Source organism: Equus caballus, chromosome 21, assembly GCF_041296265.1.
Source record: "Equus caballus isolate H_3958 breed thoroughbred chromosome 21, TB-T2T, whole genome shotgun sequence".
NCBI classification, from domain to species: Eukaryota; Metazoa; Chordata; class Mammalia; order Perissodactyla; family Equidae; genus Equus; species Equus caballus.
Window position 1 is genome coordinate 67,568,388 of NC_091704.1, and position 16,982 is coordinate 67,585,369.

The 16,982-nt window shown below is 50.3% G+C and overlaps 1 protein-coding gene and 1 long non-coding RNA gene across 3 annotated transcripts in view; one reads left to right on the top strand and one right to left on the bottom strand.

The window, feature by feature from the left end:
- Window positions 1-15,531, bottom strand: part of UBE2QL1 (ubiquitin conjugating enzyme E2 QL1) — a 44,450-nt gene extending 28,919 nt beyond the window's left edge. The window contains exon 1 of one of the 2 annotated variants that reach the window (XR_011430282.1): window positions 14,157-15,531. Coding sequence is in view for 1 of the 2 variants with exons in the window: in XM_023625868.2 (XP_023481636.1) it covers window positions 14,157-14,942 (786 nt within the window). In the remaining variant the exon portion in view is untranslated. The remainder of the gene's footprint in view (window positions 1-14,156) is intronic. The other variant, XM_023625868.2, reaches the window with a different exon arrangement.
- On the top strand, window positions 7,742-12,455 carry LOC138919759 (uncharacterized). Its single transcript, XR_011430283.1, has 2 exons — window positions 7,742-8,080; window positions 12,194-12,455. It is a non-coding gene; the product is annotated as an uncharacterized lncRNA (long non-coding RNA).
- Window positions 15,532-16,982: the final 1,451 nt, after the last annotated feature.

Below are 16,982 nucleotides of genomic sequence, written 5' to 3' on the forward strand. Positions count from 1 at the left end.
TCTCCCTTCTTTTTGTCACTCACTCAAACTATGCTTGGCTTATGAGACTAGCTAATATCACAGTATTATTCTCATTAAGACCAAACAAATGACAAAATACCAGGCTTTCACTGTAGGTTTAGGAGCTGGAAATGTCAGAAGCAGTTCCTTGTGGCAGAGGTCTTAACATTGCCCTCAACGTTTTTGGGCAACTTAATTTAATGGTACAGTAGGTGGAAGGTTCCATTGAGTCTATGGGGACTGCCCCACAGGAATTCTGGGTGAGGCCATTCTGTCCTGAGTGCACGCTAAGTGAGGATGGTCTCTACTTTCTCAAGTCCTGCAACAAGCCCATTCTGCCCAGCCCTTCATGGTGGACCCTCTTTTCTCTGCTCAGTGGTCTCTCAAACTTGGATACACGACTGCTCCTACCTGATGATGCTACAAAATGAGACAATATAGAGGGAAGAAGATGCCCTTGGAAATTCAGCTGAGCCCCTAGTTCCTACTTGGGAAGTAACAGTCTGGTTCAATCATGTTACCCTCAGGAGCTGGAAGAAACAGGCACTTTCCTCGCCCCTCCTGTTTGCCAGCCCATCTTGCTCCTCTTGCTTGAATGCCTCCTTGTCTTGGACTTCCAGAAAGCCATGCATATGGAAGTGCTTTGTGCACAGTAAAGCTGAATGTGAACTACTCTGGGACCTGTACGGCTCTCATCAGCCCATCTCAATAACAGGTCCCTAGCTGGCATCTGCTGGCAGAACCCTCACTCCTTTCCCCATGCAGATCCATGCCTCATAGGTCTGCCTGCTGGCTGCATCCTTCATACACTTCCTCCCACACTCAGGTTCAGAGATCTGGACCACAGGTGTCTTTCTTGGTTAGGTCCTGACCAACACCTAGTTCTGAAGTCGCTGAAGGTCGTCTGGTCACAGGGACTTGGAGGGACCGTCTATCCCTTTTTCAACAGGCCTGAAAGAGTTAACCGATGGTCACCTGCCCTTGTGCAATCTACTGGCCCCGTCAAGGGCGATAAAGTCAAGCGATGAGTAACAGTTGCAGCAGAGCCAGCTGGGCTCATCCTTTCCCACAAAGCTGGGACGGCCCTGTGGCTTATCCGAATGGGAAAACCAGCCAGCCTTGGAGACTCTAAACGGTATGTGATAGGGGCCAAGGGCAGATTGAGGGCTTTTAGGGTAGGGCGACTGAAATGATCTCAACCAAAAGATTCGATGACAGCTAAATAATTAGTTTACAAGAGGGAAAAAGAGACACAGATAAATGTGGAAAGATAGTCTGAGCAACGCTGGGTAGAACTGTTTCTTTTTGCTGACTATGATGCTGAAAACATTACCAAGCTAAAGCGGTAGTTATGGCAACACCACCCAGGCCCATAAACTGATTTAGATATTGTTATAGACTCCATTTCCATGCAGAAGATAACCTCCCTTCTTAGAATGATAAGAACAGCAGGCTGAGAAACACTGGGGAGAGGAGAATGCTTCATGTCGAATGATCTCAGAGGTTGAATTTCAGATTTCAATATTGCTCAACTATGGGAAAATCACTGAGAGCACAACAGCATGAAAATCCTGGAGCGCCAGTGAACTGAATACCATTCCCTCTGCTTATGAGAACGCTGATCCTAGCCATCCGAGCCTGGAGGGTTAGAAAGAACCCTAGGGATATCTAGTCACTCTCCTACCAAATGCAAGAAGCATTCCCCTAGATTGGGGACCAATGCTCAGGGCCCTAATTGACCGAGCAACAAAGAGAAGGTGAGCCAGGCGTGGGTGTTCCATTGCTGATTCACCTGCAACCGTCATCATATCATCTAATACCACAGATGTTTCTGAGACAATTCAACAATTCCTGCAGGTTGAACATTTCAACTAGATTTCTTTTGAATTCTGCTAAAGAAAAGGCCTTTCTAAAGGGGTTAGGAAGGCAAGGTATAACTGATGACCGTGAAATTCTCCTTCAATTGTACGGAGGCAATTCATGTTCATTCTGCGTGGCCCGGGATAACTGCTGGAGAACACAGTGTTTTACAAAATTTTAAATTTGATTTCCGGACCAGCTTTTCATCTTGAAACAAAATGGTAGCCAAAAAGTTTTCAAGTGGACATCACATTCTGTGAAAAGAAAGAATCTCAACAATATTTAATGGCTACCAAAGACATTGGGCGTGCATTTAGAGACAAAAGAGGTAAATGTTTAAATAATAATATTCTCCTAGGGAATTTTCTAACTTAGCAGCAGCAAAAGAAAGTTAAGCTAATGTAAAATACTACTAACGAATAGGATTCTTAAGAGAGTAAAGATGCGAAGGTGAAAAAACAGCCGTCAAATCTGCGGTTGCACAATAACATGATCATGGTCATCATCAGAAATCAACTCCGGAGGATGCAAAATGACTTGATGATAGAAAGTCAACAGAGGTAATGACAAGAGTCCACAAGGAGAGGCAGGAGTTTTGAGGGGGTAAAAAGGAGGCTATACTGTGATTTTTGTGATTATTTGTAAAATTATGGCAAAGTATAAAAAATTTGAGCAAGCTGAATGTCAACATTGCCATGAAATACTAATAGCTATGAAGGCAGATCCCTCGTGTCATGGATGTTGAATGTTAGCCCAGTCCTGGGTCTTTGGTCATACTTTCCTTGTGTATTTATTTCAACAAATATTCTACTTTAGAATATTTGTTTAAGAGAAGGAACATCTGTTGATCACCTCCTGTATGCAAGGCACTTGTAAACATCACGTCCTTTGAGCATCATGGTTCACCTCTGAAGTGGAGTCACGCCCCTCACCTTCAGGGGAGGCACCTGAGGCTTGTGGAGGTGGTTACCTGCCCAGCAGAGAAGCAGGCTCGGGAGGATGGGTGGTATTGGGGCCCTGCCCTGCTTCCAGGCCCATGGCTTTATTGCAACCCCACCTGACAAGACGATGATAGAACTGAGAGAACTATTGGGCTCCTCAACCTGTTCCCAGTGGTTCTGGCCATGAGCTACACAATATGCTTTAAGATCTTTGCCAACACAGCCATCAACACTTAGGGCCATGCACTACCGGGAGTTCTCAACCTGGGGCCACACACCCGCAAGGGTACATGAACTTGGATGGGAAAAATGTCTTTGTTTTCACTAACTCCCATCTGCAATTCAGCACTTCACTTAATTGTGATTGAAAGTAACAAACCAGAGCAGTATTAGCAATACCTTCACATCGTCACCAACAGAAGTCCCAGATTTTTTTTTTAACTTTTTTTTTAAGATTGTATTTTTTCCTTTTTCTCCCCAAAGCCCCCCGGTACATAGCTGTATATTCTTCGTTGTGGGTCCTTCTAGTTGTGGTATGTGGGACGCTGCCTCAGTGTGGTGTGATGAGCAGTGCCACGTCCGTGCCCAGGATTCGAACCAACGAAACACTGGGCCGCCTGCAGCACAGCACGCGAACTTAACCACTCGGCCATGGGGCCAGCCCCCAGAAGTCCCAGATTTTTAAAAACCACATTACGGTTGTTGTGGATATCCTGAAATGCCATCAGTGCTCATTACTACATCCAGCTAGGGGTGTTGTTGGACCAGACTCTAGATCTTGATATTAAATGTGTTAATAAAGACGTGCTTTTTAATTGCATTTTTAGTTCATCACGTTTTTTTTTTTTAAATGTGATAACCGTATTTAAATATAATTACTTTCCTTTTAAATCCTATGAATTTTATTTTGTGTATTTAAAAACATTATTCTGAAGAGGGGTCCACAGCCATCCCCAGATGGCCATGCAGTCCTCCAGCTGGCCTTGTGAGGTCACAGGTGGCAGGAAGGGGTTCTGGGGTCTCCTGTTCCTCTCTGACTGATCGGTGAGAATAAGCAGCAAGAGACCTGCATCTCTCTTATCTACGAAAAGGCAGATGCCAGGATTTCCTTTTAAATAAAATTACTAAAAGAGAAAATCATCCTAATTCAATCCAGCAGAGTTCAAACTCACTTTTTATTAGATTAGTTTTATTTATGAATTGTAATAATTTCCTTTAAGCTTTATCAATTTTACTGGTTGATCCTACAGCTAGAGAAACTGTGTTTTATGAGCTTTCGAAGATTATGCTTCATAATATACATTATAAAAGTGATGAAAGGAAAACCAAACAGGTCTACGTGGCCAAGCAGGTCTACGTGGGATGGGATGGCAGCGGCCACCCTGGACCACTCATCTTTGTTAGTTTCAGGCACCTTCACGTTGGAGGAAGGTATTTCCCGGGAGTACCCTAACCCGACATAATCTGCTTTCCCCAGGCCAAGCTGGAGGGGGCCTCCAACCCCAGGGGAGTGGTCTCCCATACACATAAGCTTCAGGAGAAGCTTCGACGAGGAACAGCCCCCTTGCACAAAGTGAGATTAAAGAAATTATTATTAATTTAGCATTTTGATGACTTTTAAAAAGTTAAATTTTAAAGGCTTATTGTATTCAACTAGTTACAATTAATTTAAGCTTGTAACAAATTCAACTCCAAGTTTCTCCCATAATATTTCTGCTATTCCCTGGCTAGGAAACAGAGTGGAGTAGGGTGTGCCTTTTTTTTTTTTTTTTTTGAGGAAGATTAGCCCTGAGCTAACTACTGCCAGTCCTCCTCTTTTTTGCTGAGGAAGACTGGCCCTGAGCTAACATCCATGCCCATCTTCCTCTACTTTATATATGGGACGCCTACCACAGCATGGCGTGCCAAATGGTGCCATGTCCGCACCCAGGATCCGAACCGGTGAACCCCGGGCCACCTAGAAGCGGAAAGTGCGAACTTAACCGCTGCGCCACCAGGCCGGTCACAAGTAGGGTGCACCTTTAATCATAAAAGACTTCATCACAGATTAGCCTTGCATTAATTAATATTTACTTTGTACGATTACATCCAACTCCTGATTGGTGTCTCCTGGGAAGCAAAATGCGCACTCAGTGTGACACTCAAAAGTGGCCCTAATTCACATGGATCAGTAAGGCGAAAAGAACCATCTTAATATTATGTCACAAATGTCCAACTTAATAAAGGAGTAACAGTTGCTTTTTATTATAACCATATATTATAAATTCTGTAATTCCATATTCTGATTTTTGGAAATTTCTGACTTTCAAGATCAATAAATGGAATGCACCCCCCCTTAAACAACATTTCTCTGGAAATTTCTCCTTGAATTCCTAAGTGAGCTTTTTAAATGAACACATTTCAACTCTAAGTACAATTTAATCTATTATAAGATAGTATTTCCTTATCTTTCTCATCAAAGAACTCAATAAAAAAAATATTGGGAATGCTTACCAAATATTTTGATGGAGAATTAGCATTTATTTTACAGAAATTATTTTTAAAGCAGTAATTTCTTCAGTCTGAGTGGTTTTACCAATGTAACAGCTATGTTCAAAAGCATTTACTTCTTGAGTTTGGAATCCTTAAAATGCATTTCCCTTTTGTGTATAGAAGAAATAAGGCAGCGATAATTATCTTTCGCCTACCATCTTAAAGAAGTAAAACATTATTCCATTTTACACCATAGATACAATGAACTTATGTTGAATTTGGACCAATAAAGTTGCCCAACTTTGCTGATAATTCTCTAGCACGTGTTAGATTGGTGGATACCTTATCCCCCCCTTGGGCATCAATTTGGAGTGCTGTAGCAAAACCAAGCACAACATCATTGCAAAGACATCCCTGAGGTCCACAGGTACCCATGGGGAGCAGCCAGGCTGCATGTGCTCCTTGGCTTGAGGGCTTCCACTTGCCAACTCCACAGCTCATCGAAACCAAGTGGCTCTGGCACTAGACTGCCTGGTGGCAACTCAGCTCTGCCCTTTCCTAACCACCTGCCTCAGGCACAGATTCAACCTCAGTGAGCCTCAGTTTCTGCCTCTGTAAAATGGGAATAACAGCAGCACTCATCTTATAGGCTGTTGCAACCAAATGACCGAAGGAAAGCATTCTGCAAAGCAGCTTGCCCACCATAAGCACCTGATACACATGCACAACCTTCCTTATCATATTGCAAAGAGGGGCAAAGCGAAGGGGATGGGGTGTCTGCTCAGATAAGCAAATTGTGTGACAAACACATTTACTGGCACACACCATGTGCTGGGCATTGTGTGTGGGGAAGGGGGAATACAGCTGTAAATACGTAAATGCAGTCTAACAGCATATGCATAGAAATGAACGTTTTCTAGGAAATTCAGAGGTGGTTCAGACGAGGGAGTCCTTGCTTCATTGTGGGAGGAGTTGAAAGGCCCTTTGCAGAAGAGTTTGTGCATCTCAGCGGGGTTTTGAAGGATGGCCCAGGGCTTGCCTGGTGAGTGGGGGTAGGAGGTGGTTCGGGGAGAGGGCTTCCCAGATGGTACAGATCTGTGAGCTACGGAAAGGCTGACAGAGGGACCTCTGTGGGGGCCATGGCGGGGCCTGGGTTGGGGAGAGGAGTGCCACTATGGGTGGCCAGGGCTCGGGGCCTTGGGTTCTATTCTGTGAGGGTCACAACCAAGGGTGTGAGAAAGCTAGGTCTGTGTTTTAGAGGAAACAGGAAGACAGCAGCAGGAAAGACGGAAGGGGACAGAGAGAGACTGGATGGGGGCATTGCGGGAATCCAAGCAAGCAGGAGGTGACAAGCGTCTAATGAGGCAGGAGTGCAGGTGGAGAGGAAAAGCGAGGCTTGAGAACATGAAAGGAAGAGTAACAGTTAATCCTGCTCCCTGACCACGCCCAGCCCTGCCGGCTGGGGAAGCGACAAGTTCAGGCCACCTCTCCTGGCTTCCACAGTTATGCCCTGCCCTCCTCTTCTAAACCTTTACCACCTAATTGGTCCCTAATCCGCCTCCTCCCCCAATTTCTCAATCTGGGTTCTTGATCCTCCTGCTCAGCTTGCTTCCTCCTGGCCTCCCAGGGTAGCTGACCCTGGAGACAACCAGGAGGTAGACTGGGGATGACACACAGAATGGGGAAAGGTCACCCCGGGAATGCCAAGAGCAAAGTGGCTACAGTGCCCATCATGGTAGACCCTCAGCAGATGGGTGCTGTGTGGATAAATGAATGGATGAAGTGTGTGACAATGAGGAAAAAGCAGTTAAACCTTATCTTAGTTTGCTGACTTGCTGGTAGGAAAGTGTAGAAGTTACTGGAAATAATTCTACCATTACAACAACTCCTTTGTGTGTTTTGGGAAATGCCTGGTCTTTTCATTTACTAGCAATGAAGCAATCTTCAGAAAAACAGGATGGCCCTCAATGTCAGGGTCAAGTCTCACCCACCTGTAAGCATCGCTCCCTCTAGGAACTTCACACAGAAGATCTGAAGACCCTGCTGACCCCAGGACCCCAGCTCTCCCAAGTACCTAGGGGCACACACAGGCCACTGTCACTTGTTAGGTCCATGTATATTCAACAAATGGGCACTTACCCCAATACTAAGCAAGATGTAACTGCCAAGCTGCCTAGCACGTCAAAGACAAATATGAATGGGTTTTGCAGCATCCTCACTAGACAGTTCTCCGTGGCAGGACCTTATGCATGTCTTATTCACCACTGTGTGCCTAGTAGTGTCTGGTACACTGTAGGCACTCAATACCTGTGCTGTGTGAATTAGTTAATTATCCACAGCTCTGGGCGGTCCCTGCACCCAAGCCCTCACAGCTGCGTCTAATCAAGAGGGGAGTGAACTATTTCAAGCACATTTCCTTTTTCAGAGTTCACACTCCGTCTTGGTCTACGCACTCTGTCCAGGGAGGAAGGACTTGGTTTCAGGACAGCCTTCTCTACCAAAGGAGAGCTTCTGGGGGGCTCGGTCAAGTTGACATAGACAGTGAGTCCAATAAAGTGGGAGCATGGAAGCACAGGGGGCGATTACAGCTACCACTACCTGAAGCTCGCTGCTGTGCTGCTGGTGGGAGGATGCATCCAGACGGCGGACTTGGAAAAGACGAGCAATTACAGGTCCAAGGCGACTTTCTCAACCCAGGCCATCCACTGGAATCATGCAGGAGCTTTTCCAACAAGCCTATACCAGGCCCTGACCCTAGACCCACGATGTCTGCATCTCCGAGGGTAGGACCCTGGCACTGGAATAAGGTAAATACTCCCCAGGGCGTTAACTTACCATGAGGGCTGAGAACCACTGGCAGAGAGGAAAGGGGTTACACCTGTCATCCACCCTCCTCCCCACCTCCCCGCCACTTTATCAACGCAGCAAAAAGCTAGGATCCAGGAGATTTGAAATGTGGCTCAAAGAACCCACTATTAATGGCTGCCTTTATTTATTTATTTTTTTTGCGATAAACACGAAAGCCATTTCAATCGGTTCCTTAGCTGCCCCCAAAGTGGTACTTCTGATGCTGCCTTCCTTCTAAACCTGGATTCACACGCACCTGTTCCTGGGGATGAGGCCAGGTGTGCTGGGCTGGCGGTCTCATGCTTTAGGACAAACTTCAACTTATTGTTCACTTCGGCACTTTCCATTAAAAAACAAACAAAACCCCCAAAACTGTGCTGTCCCTTAAAGAAAAAACCCTCATAACCTTTAATAGAAATCAGAAAAGTAAACAGAAACGTATTTACATCCTCTTATTGCAAGTACACATTCTCAAAAGCCGACAGCTCGGGGTAAAGTAAGTCACTACTATTATTAACTGTCCTGCCAGCCATGGGACGAGTGCGCTGGCCAGGGAGCCGTGGGAGCCCGCCAGGTTAGCATCGGCTATTTTTAGGAAGCAGAGTCCCATCCGCGTCCTCCTGGCCGCCCTACTTGATATCAGAACAAGCTGTTTTTCTCTCCGAACAGTCAAGCCCACGGACACCTCAAGCTGCAGAGTCATCCTGGGTGGGTAACTATCTCCCTCACCCACACCCAGCACGGGACAAACCGACACAGTGACTCCTGAGAACCCCCACAAATCCAGTCCCCTCGGGTGAGTCACACACATTACCACCGCCTGGTTATCAGAGTTCACGCCACCGGTTCGCCCAGCTTCCCTCCATCCCTCTGTCCCCAGCTGCACTCAAGCCTGGCCATGCTAGGCCTTCTCACTGTGGTCCTGTGTTCACACCGACGGGCTTCACTTACGTTGCTCTGCAAACCAGTGACAGACTCTAGAGAAATGGGGGGTTTAACTGGTTAAGAAATTCCTGTTTGGGCTATTGATGGGCTGCCTCGTGACCCTACAAAATTCACATGTTGGAGTCCTACGGCCAGCACCTCAGAAGGCCGACTGTATTTGGAGGCAGGGTCTTTACAGAGGGAATCAAGTTAAACTGAGGTCATTGGGGGGTGGCCTATCCAATATGCCTGGATAGAAGAGGAGATGACACAGACATGCAAAGAGCGAAAACCATGTGAAGACACAGGGAGACGACGGGCGGCTAGAGCCAAGGAGAGGGGCCTGGAACAGATGCTCCCCAGCACCCTCAGAGGACCCAACCCTGGCGTCACCTTGACCTCAAATGTCTGCCTCCAGAACTGTGAGACAGTAAATGTCTGTTGTTTACGCCTCCTAGTCCGTGGTACTTTGCAACGGCAGCCCTAGCAAACGCATACGGGGCTTTTAATGTTGTGTTAATTCTAACAGTTTAGGAGCCAAGAAACTTTAGGAATCCCCAAGGCTGTCATCTGTGTCACTTTTTCTGATAGGACCTGGTGATTTTGCAGTCATCAGAAAAATGCTGTTTCTAGGCCTCGTCCTTTGGAAGAAGTTCTGAAGATGGGCTTTCCATGTGTGCACATGTGCGTGCGTGTGCGTGTATGTGCACGATTCTCAGGGACACCCACGGTGCAGAGCCCCTTAAGCCCTAAAGCTGATCTCACAGATGCACCCGATCATCATACAAAGCTGATTTGCAGAGCCCTTTACTTCCTCTTCACATTCCGACAAGTGGCGACATCTGCCAGTTTCCTTTATTCCAGAATCCCAGAAACTAGGGCTGTCAGGCCAACACAACTGTCCTGGAGCCGCTTACCAATTTTGGATTCAAATACTAAGATCTGAGGATGTTTTAGTCCTGTGGTTCTCAGTCTTCTGCCGATGGCTGGCTGTGTATCTGATCTCTGTGGACAGAAATGATGCTCACACAGGCCACAATTAACAGACGACTGCCTGGACACAGCCAGATGCTCAGATGGCCCCGGGCTTGACTTTGCCACTCCTGATGGCTGCGGGCTGGTTTTCAGAGCCATGCTGCTCAGTGCTAGATTCCAACACGAAGTTGTATTAATTCACCTGACTGCGTGGAGCTGCAGGTTCCTCACCTGGACAGGGGCCACTGAAATAGAACCAAGTGAGCTGACACAGCCTAAGTGCTCAGCTGGCCCAGAACTTGGCACAGAGCGAACAGTCAATGGGAGCTGCTGCTGCTGCCATGGTTACCAGCAACGTCTTCATGCCAGTTGGGTCTGTGGTTGGCTCTGAAGGGACAGATAAGGAGTGAAGAACTGTCCTTCAAGTGCCATCTGGTTCCCTGCTCCTGGCGAGGTCTAACTAATTAAAAAGGGGACAGATAGGAGGTAAACTGATGTGCAAATAGAACTCTGAGTTAGGGCACCCTCAAGCGGCTTTTTGGGACCCTTTTGGTCATACAACTGCAAGAAGAGGGTGTGTGTCCAGTCATCCAATTATCCCAGGCTCCAATCCCGCAGTATGAGCCAGGGATCTCCAAGGCCCCTCCCTGACAGGACCCTCCCGCCTCGCTGTTTGTCTGGCCAGGCTTACGGAAATCTCTGCAAATGGAGCTTCAGTCCTTAGGCCCCTGCTAGGCGCAGGCACTGTGCCGACCCTGTAGGTGACTTAGTTTCAAGACCAATGTCTTACAGCTTTCCACTGTCAAAAATCCTATAGAGGAGCAAGGATGTCTTCTTTGAATCAGTAGGTGATAAAGGATATAAACAATGGCCTAAACTTTTAACATTTTCACCAGTTCGTTTTAAAAGTACAGGAATTTTCATCCAGTTGCAGAGAACCAAAAAGAGTGACCTAAAATGTCTCCATTTAGTGAAAAGAGGGCTTAGTAACAGACAACAGACCAAGAGGCAAGTCATGTATGCCGATCCCTCTACGTGGAATATATCACACAAGAAACTGATGTTAATTTAATTCAAAACAACCACCATCCATAAAGCAGCCCACAAGATTTCAACAACATGGGCCAATAGTTGGTAAAGGCCTCGTAAAATGACTGAATTTATCATATCATGTCATAAACCCAGACTTTTTATCTTGTACACGAAACAGTTAAGCAGATCTTTTCTTAATATTACCAATGAAACCGTAAAAGTATTTTACGATTTCTCTAAAGATATAGAAACAAAACCAACTTACTATACCCTCAGTTCAGAAAGTTAAGCTGAACAGTTATGAAAGGGGAAAACGAGCCTTTTCTAACTTTGTCGCTGAAGAAAAACGAATCCTAAAGAAGAGATGCCAACAGATGGAGGAATGTAACTGGACGGAACGATTCTTCTAAAGTAATTACTGGTTTCGTGGCAGTCCCGGTCCCCCTGAATACCTAATCAGGTATTCTGATTGCTTTCCCAAAACCTATACCCTTAACTATGGAAATAATTTGGTAAGTACACTACATGCAATGAACAGTCTGTAGGAAGGGAATTCACAAAAGAAGGAAGCGCACAGACCAGCCCAGGCTCCTGAAACACTAATGACTCCTTTTGTGCACGGAATCCTGAAACACTGGTGACTATTCGCATCCCCTAACCTTACACGGCACTTTCAACAGTTCACATACCCTACATTACTCTCATTTGGAGGTTGAAGTAAGCATAGAAAAGGCAAAGAAACTGAATTAGTATTTTAAAAAGTTGCCAAATTCTCACCTTCATTTCAGATATTTTATATACCAGCATTTAGTATTGGTAATATAACACAGTATGCTCAGTGGAGGACCCTGAGTTCAATTAAGATTTTGAAATTAATAAATAAAAATGTTGATAATTACTATCAACAATGAAGTCTCTAACTTGCCAACTGTATTCAAGTCTCTCAATTTTGATTACAAAGAAAAGGAGTATTTACACGAGGACCTGCCCATTTTAACAGAAGTACATGGGCATCAAGAGAACTATTATTCATAGCATTAATGTAAACGTGGAAAATATCTTATTTACTGACTTATCTCTTAGAAAAAACTTCCTTATTTCTCATCTGAAATCTTTATTTTGTTGCATCTTTCAAAATGCAGGCCGTGGCCCAGGTGACCTCTAGGATTTCTTCCAAATCTAAATGTCACGATTCTGTGATGCCAGAAGCCAAAATGACATTCCTGTACCCTGATCACCGAAGTCAGCTTCACTGTGAAGAATAAAAGAAAGTCAGAGACTGTTCCAGGGAGTTCTGATTAGCAGTGATTTAAGAAACGACTCACAAAGGCATTTCTGCATAATATTCTTCCACATCATTTGTATAAATTCTGTTCGAAAAATAAACTGAGACCCCCACCCCCACCCCCGTGGCTTGTATCAAACCAGAGGCACCTGACACCACAGCCAGCATGGAACTGTAGGCTTCGGAATGAAGCCTGACGTTACAGCGTTAAACCTCGCCCAGTGAAAGATGTCTTTCCCCGGCTGTTACGTCCAGCCTATTCCCAATTCTAGAAATAAGCAGAACCGGAGCCCCAGAAGACACATACTAGCAGGACAGTCACAAGGCTAGCCCTGGTCATACCAGACCTCGGTCAGGAATTAAGCGCCCTTCTCCACTGGAGTTAAAACGCTATCAGTTTGGAATCCCAGGGGTTCCACCGCTAGTGAAATTGGCAGAACAAGCATTATTTGATTAGTGTGAAAGATCCTGCAGTGAAAGAGACAGACACAGGTGACAGGGACTGACGGTTTCTGATATGCCTGCCATAGAAAGATCAAATCGAGGTCATTCAGGGTCTTTAAACAAAACAATGATTCTCTGTAAATCTAAAAGATGCCCATATAAAAAACATGAGTTTATTAAGTGATGTTTAATACTGATTAAGGAAAGCATTGACCAACTTGAACACGATCAAGAGCCTATGATGTGAGAAGACAAAACCATCATGCCTTGCCCGCAGCCAAGTAGGAACATATCTCAGCAGATTTATTCCTTCTCTGCTCTCAAGGTCTCTGGGGTTCCTTTTAGGTAAAGCCGCCATCTGGTACAACAGGGGAGAAGACTCAGGCGTCAAGCTCATCCCTTATTTCAGTACTTACTTAGAAGTCCTTAGCCCTGATAGACGATTTAGCCCCTGGGGGCATGAGAAAACCAACGGAAGAAATAGGTCTGAGAGAGACCAAGACATTGAACAGCGACTCCAGAGGCGATAGTCGGAAGGGGGGAGGTCCCAGGCATTTCCTTAACGGAGTTTGGCCTTGTCACTTAAGGAGCCACTCAGCCCACACCTCTGCCTCTCCAGTGAAATTTCTCAAGAGCAAAATTTTCACCTTTGCACTAGATGCTGCTCAGAAGGAGAGCAGAGCAGGCAGGCAGATTCACCTGCAGGCTGCTGGCCCTCTGCAGAGCACCCCCACTCCAGAGCACCCACCTGAGAAGTCTGGGGAGGAAACCTTTGTGCGTATGCGTGCGTGTGTGTGTGTGTGTGGGGGGGGGGTATGATAAACTAGGCTGGACATTTAGATCCTGAGGTACGCATAAAGTTCCACCTTCACAGAGATTAGGGGGAAAGGAGTGGGGAGAAGCAGACTAAGGGGAGAGGTTGGGGAGAGGGGAGTCAGGGAGGCTGAGCGGTGGACAGGGAGAGGGAGAGAGGCGAGATGGTGGAGGGCGAAGGGCGAAGGAGGGGTGCATGGAGGAATGGAGAAGGGGATAAAGGACAGAAGGTAGAGAGGACAGGAGGGCGAGAGGGACGACAGGGGTGGGGGTGAGGGGGAAGGGAGAGGAGGGGATGGGGCAGCGCAGGAGAGAGAGAGCAAAAGAAAGACGGCGGGGGTGAGGGGTGGAGACCCGGAGAGACGGGATGGAAAGTAAGAGAGGAAGAAAACGCTCAGGGAAAAAAAGCAGCGGAGGCACGAGGAAGGTCTCCCAGTTGGAGGCTGGTTTAGAAATCGCCCCGCGCGCGCACGAGCAGCCCGACCGGGAGCGAGATGGCCGGAGGGGCCAGCCCGACGCGGGTGGGACCCCAGGCCGCACGCCCCCGGCCCCTCCCAGCTTACCTGGCCCTTAACCAGGCTGGCGGCGAACTGGCGCATGACGGCCTCCACGGTGTAGGCGCTGGACCAGCCGCGCGGCGTGAGCAGCTCCATGCAGATGGCGCCGCCGTCCAGCACGTAGCCGTTCTCCAGGCGCGGGCTGAGCACCCGCATGAAAGGCGGCGAGAAGGGGAAGTTGTCGGGGAAGGTGAGGTTGAGCAGGATGAACTCGGTGTTGGTCTCCTTCATGTCCTGCCACAGCACCGAGTCCTTGTCCACCTGGTGCAGCTTCACGTTCCAGTCGAAGAGGCTCTCGTCCACCAGCTCCACGGAGATGAAGCGGTCGCTGAGGCGCGCGATGTCCTGCAGCTCCTTCATGAGCCGCCGGCTGCGCACCTGCGTGCAGTGCTGCTGGCGCGCCGCGGGCACCAGGCTGCCGCCCGCCGCCGCCGCCGCCGCCGCCCCCGCCGGGCCCGGCCCCGCCCTGGCGCCCGCCGCCCGCTCCCGGGGGCCCCCGGCGCCCGCCGCCCCCGCCGCCCCCGCCGCCGGCTGCGGCGGCTTGTCGCGCGGGGCCAGCTCCGGAGCGCGCTTGCCCTTGCCCTTGCCGGGCCCGGGGCTCGTGTCGCCCGCGCCCCCGGGGGGGTGCTGCTGCTGGGGCTTGTGGCCGCTGCTCTTGGCGCCGCCCTTGCCGCGCAGCGACGCGCTCTGTTGGCCGCTGCCGCCGCCGCGGTGGTTGTGGTGGTGCTTGGGGTCCTCGGTGTCCCGGTTGTGCAGGCGGATGAGCCCGATTTTGCGGAGCAGCGTGGCCATTTTAGGCTCGGCGCCGGCGCCGGCTGGGGTCTCCCCTCGGCTCCTGCCCCCGGAGCCCGAGAGCCGGGGCGCGAGGGGCGCGGGGCGGCGACGACGGGCGACCACTCAGCGGAGCGCGGCGCGGGCCACCCCAGGCGCCGGCGGCCGTGGCGCAGCGGAGGGGGCAGCACGCGCGCTCGCCGGCCGCTGTGTCGCCGCTGTCATATGACGGGGCCCGCTCTCGCTCGGGCTCCGGCCGCCCGGGGAGGGGAGGCGTGGAGGGGCCGCGGCGCGGCTGGCCGTCCCTGGGCCGGTCCTTGGGCGCAGCCCCCGGAACCCGGTGTCCGCGGTCCTTTGTGCGCGGCCGCAGTTGAGCTGGCCTCGAGTCCAAGCGCCGCGCCGGGGCGCGCAGAGCCGCCCGCAGCGCCCCGGAGGCAGCGAGGTGGCCGCGGGCTCGTGCGGTGCGCGCCGGGCGGGCCGTGCTGCGCTGGCCGCTACCGTGGGGCCCCGGCCGCTGCCACTGCCGCTCGCGTCGCCGCCGCCGCTGCGGCTGCTGACATTGCAGAGGCGGCTGCTCCGTCTGAGCCGAGCGCGGCGCGGAGGGGGCGGCCCTGCCGGCCGAGGGGGGGGGGCGCGGGGCGGAGCCGCGGGCTTGCCTGCGCCGTGCCGCCCCCGCCGCCCGCCAGCCGCCCGGCTCCCGCGGCGACACGCGCACGGCCGCTGGGGGGAGACAGCAGCGCGCGCCGGCCGGCCGGGAGTGGGGCTGCGGGGTGGCTGCGCGCCGGGCCGAGCAGCCCGCAGAAGCCCGGGGGAGGGTGGGGACCAGCGGGAGAAGGGGCGTGCGCGGGCGCTCGCTAATGGGGGTCTCAGAGGCTCCGGGTTCTTCTGCCCGGGACCCGGGTTCGGCGCGTCCGCGGGCCCAAGCCTCTGACCTCGCTTAACCTCGTTAGAACAGTCCGGAGGGGAAGGGGTGCCGGGGAAGCGTGGAAAGCAACCTGTTTATTGATACCCTCAGACCAGATGGAGCCCAGCGTCCCACACACCAGTCCTGGGCCGGCGCGGGGACGGGGGACTAGTGGACCAGCGGCGGGGACCCTTTCATAAAGACTGATCAAAGAATCAGGGCCGGGGAGGAGGATGCGGGAAGCGTGCCCGTCACCAACCCCATAAAGAATAGCTCCCTGGAGTCACGACTTTAAAGGGTGAACGTTTCGCGAATTCACCCTCTCTATCGCGGTCCGGCTCCTCTCCTGTCTGCCACTCTAGAGGGTCCCTGCATCTCGAAAAGGGGTCCCCAGAGGAGAGGACCGCCAAGCACTGGCTTTCCAGTCGTTTCCAAAAGGCTGCAGGGAAGCGCATCCAACGCTGGCGCCAGCGGGTGCTCAGGGCGCGGGGCGGGCCCCTCTGCGGCCCCCTGGGGTCCCCGGCACCCGCGGCTGACCGCGCGGAAGAGGAGGGGATGCTCCTTCGACCTGGATGCTTTCATCCCTCTCTTCCCTTTCTGCCTTTAACCCATTGAAACTTATTTTTATCTGGTGAAATTTCAAGCACAAGCCTGTTCAGAGCCCCGGGAGCTGGAAGAATCTGGGAATGGGTGAAGCTTCGGTGCTCGCAGGAAGCGCGCTGCCACGCACCTTCTAGGACGTGTGGCCGAGCCGCGGAATGGCGAGAGGTGGCGTTGACAGCTTTAGTATAGGAGACACCACCCCGCAAACCTAAAAGGCTAACGACTCTACGCTTCACCGCTGTTCCTGGTTTGGCTTTCAACATAGGGAGCCTCCAAGTGCATCCGCAGAGCGCGTTCATTCTGATCCCGTCGTGATGTTTTTTTTTTGAAAGTCTTTACCATTTCACTTTTCCCAAATTGTTAAGAATTTTCACTGTGAAAAATAACTCTTCAGGCCTCTTCGGAGACGACGACAGACCTGACCGGCCTGGGGTTCGATTATCTGGGTTGTCTACCAGGAGAGCAAGGTGTCAGCATAATCCTCACCAGCTTGTGGCAAGTGAGCAGCAGGTGCCTGCACCCGGGGACACCGTCCCTTGGAGAGGTGACTCTGT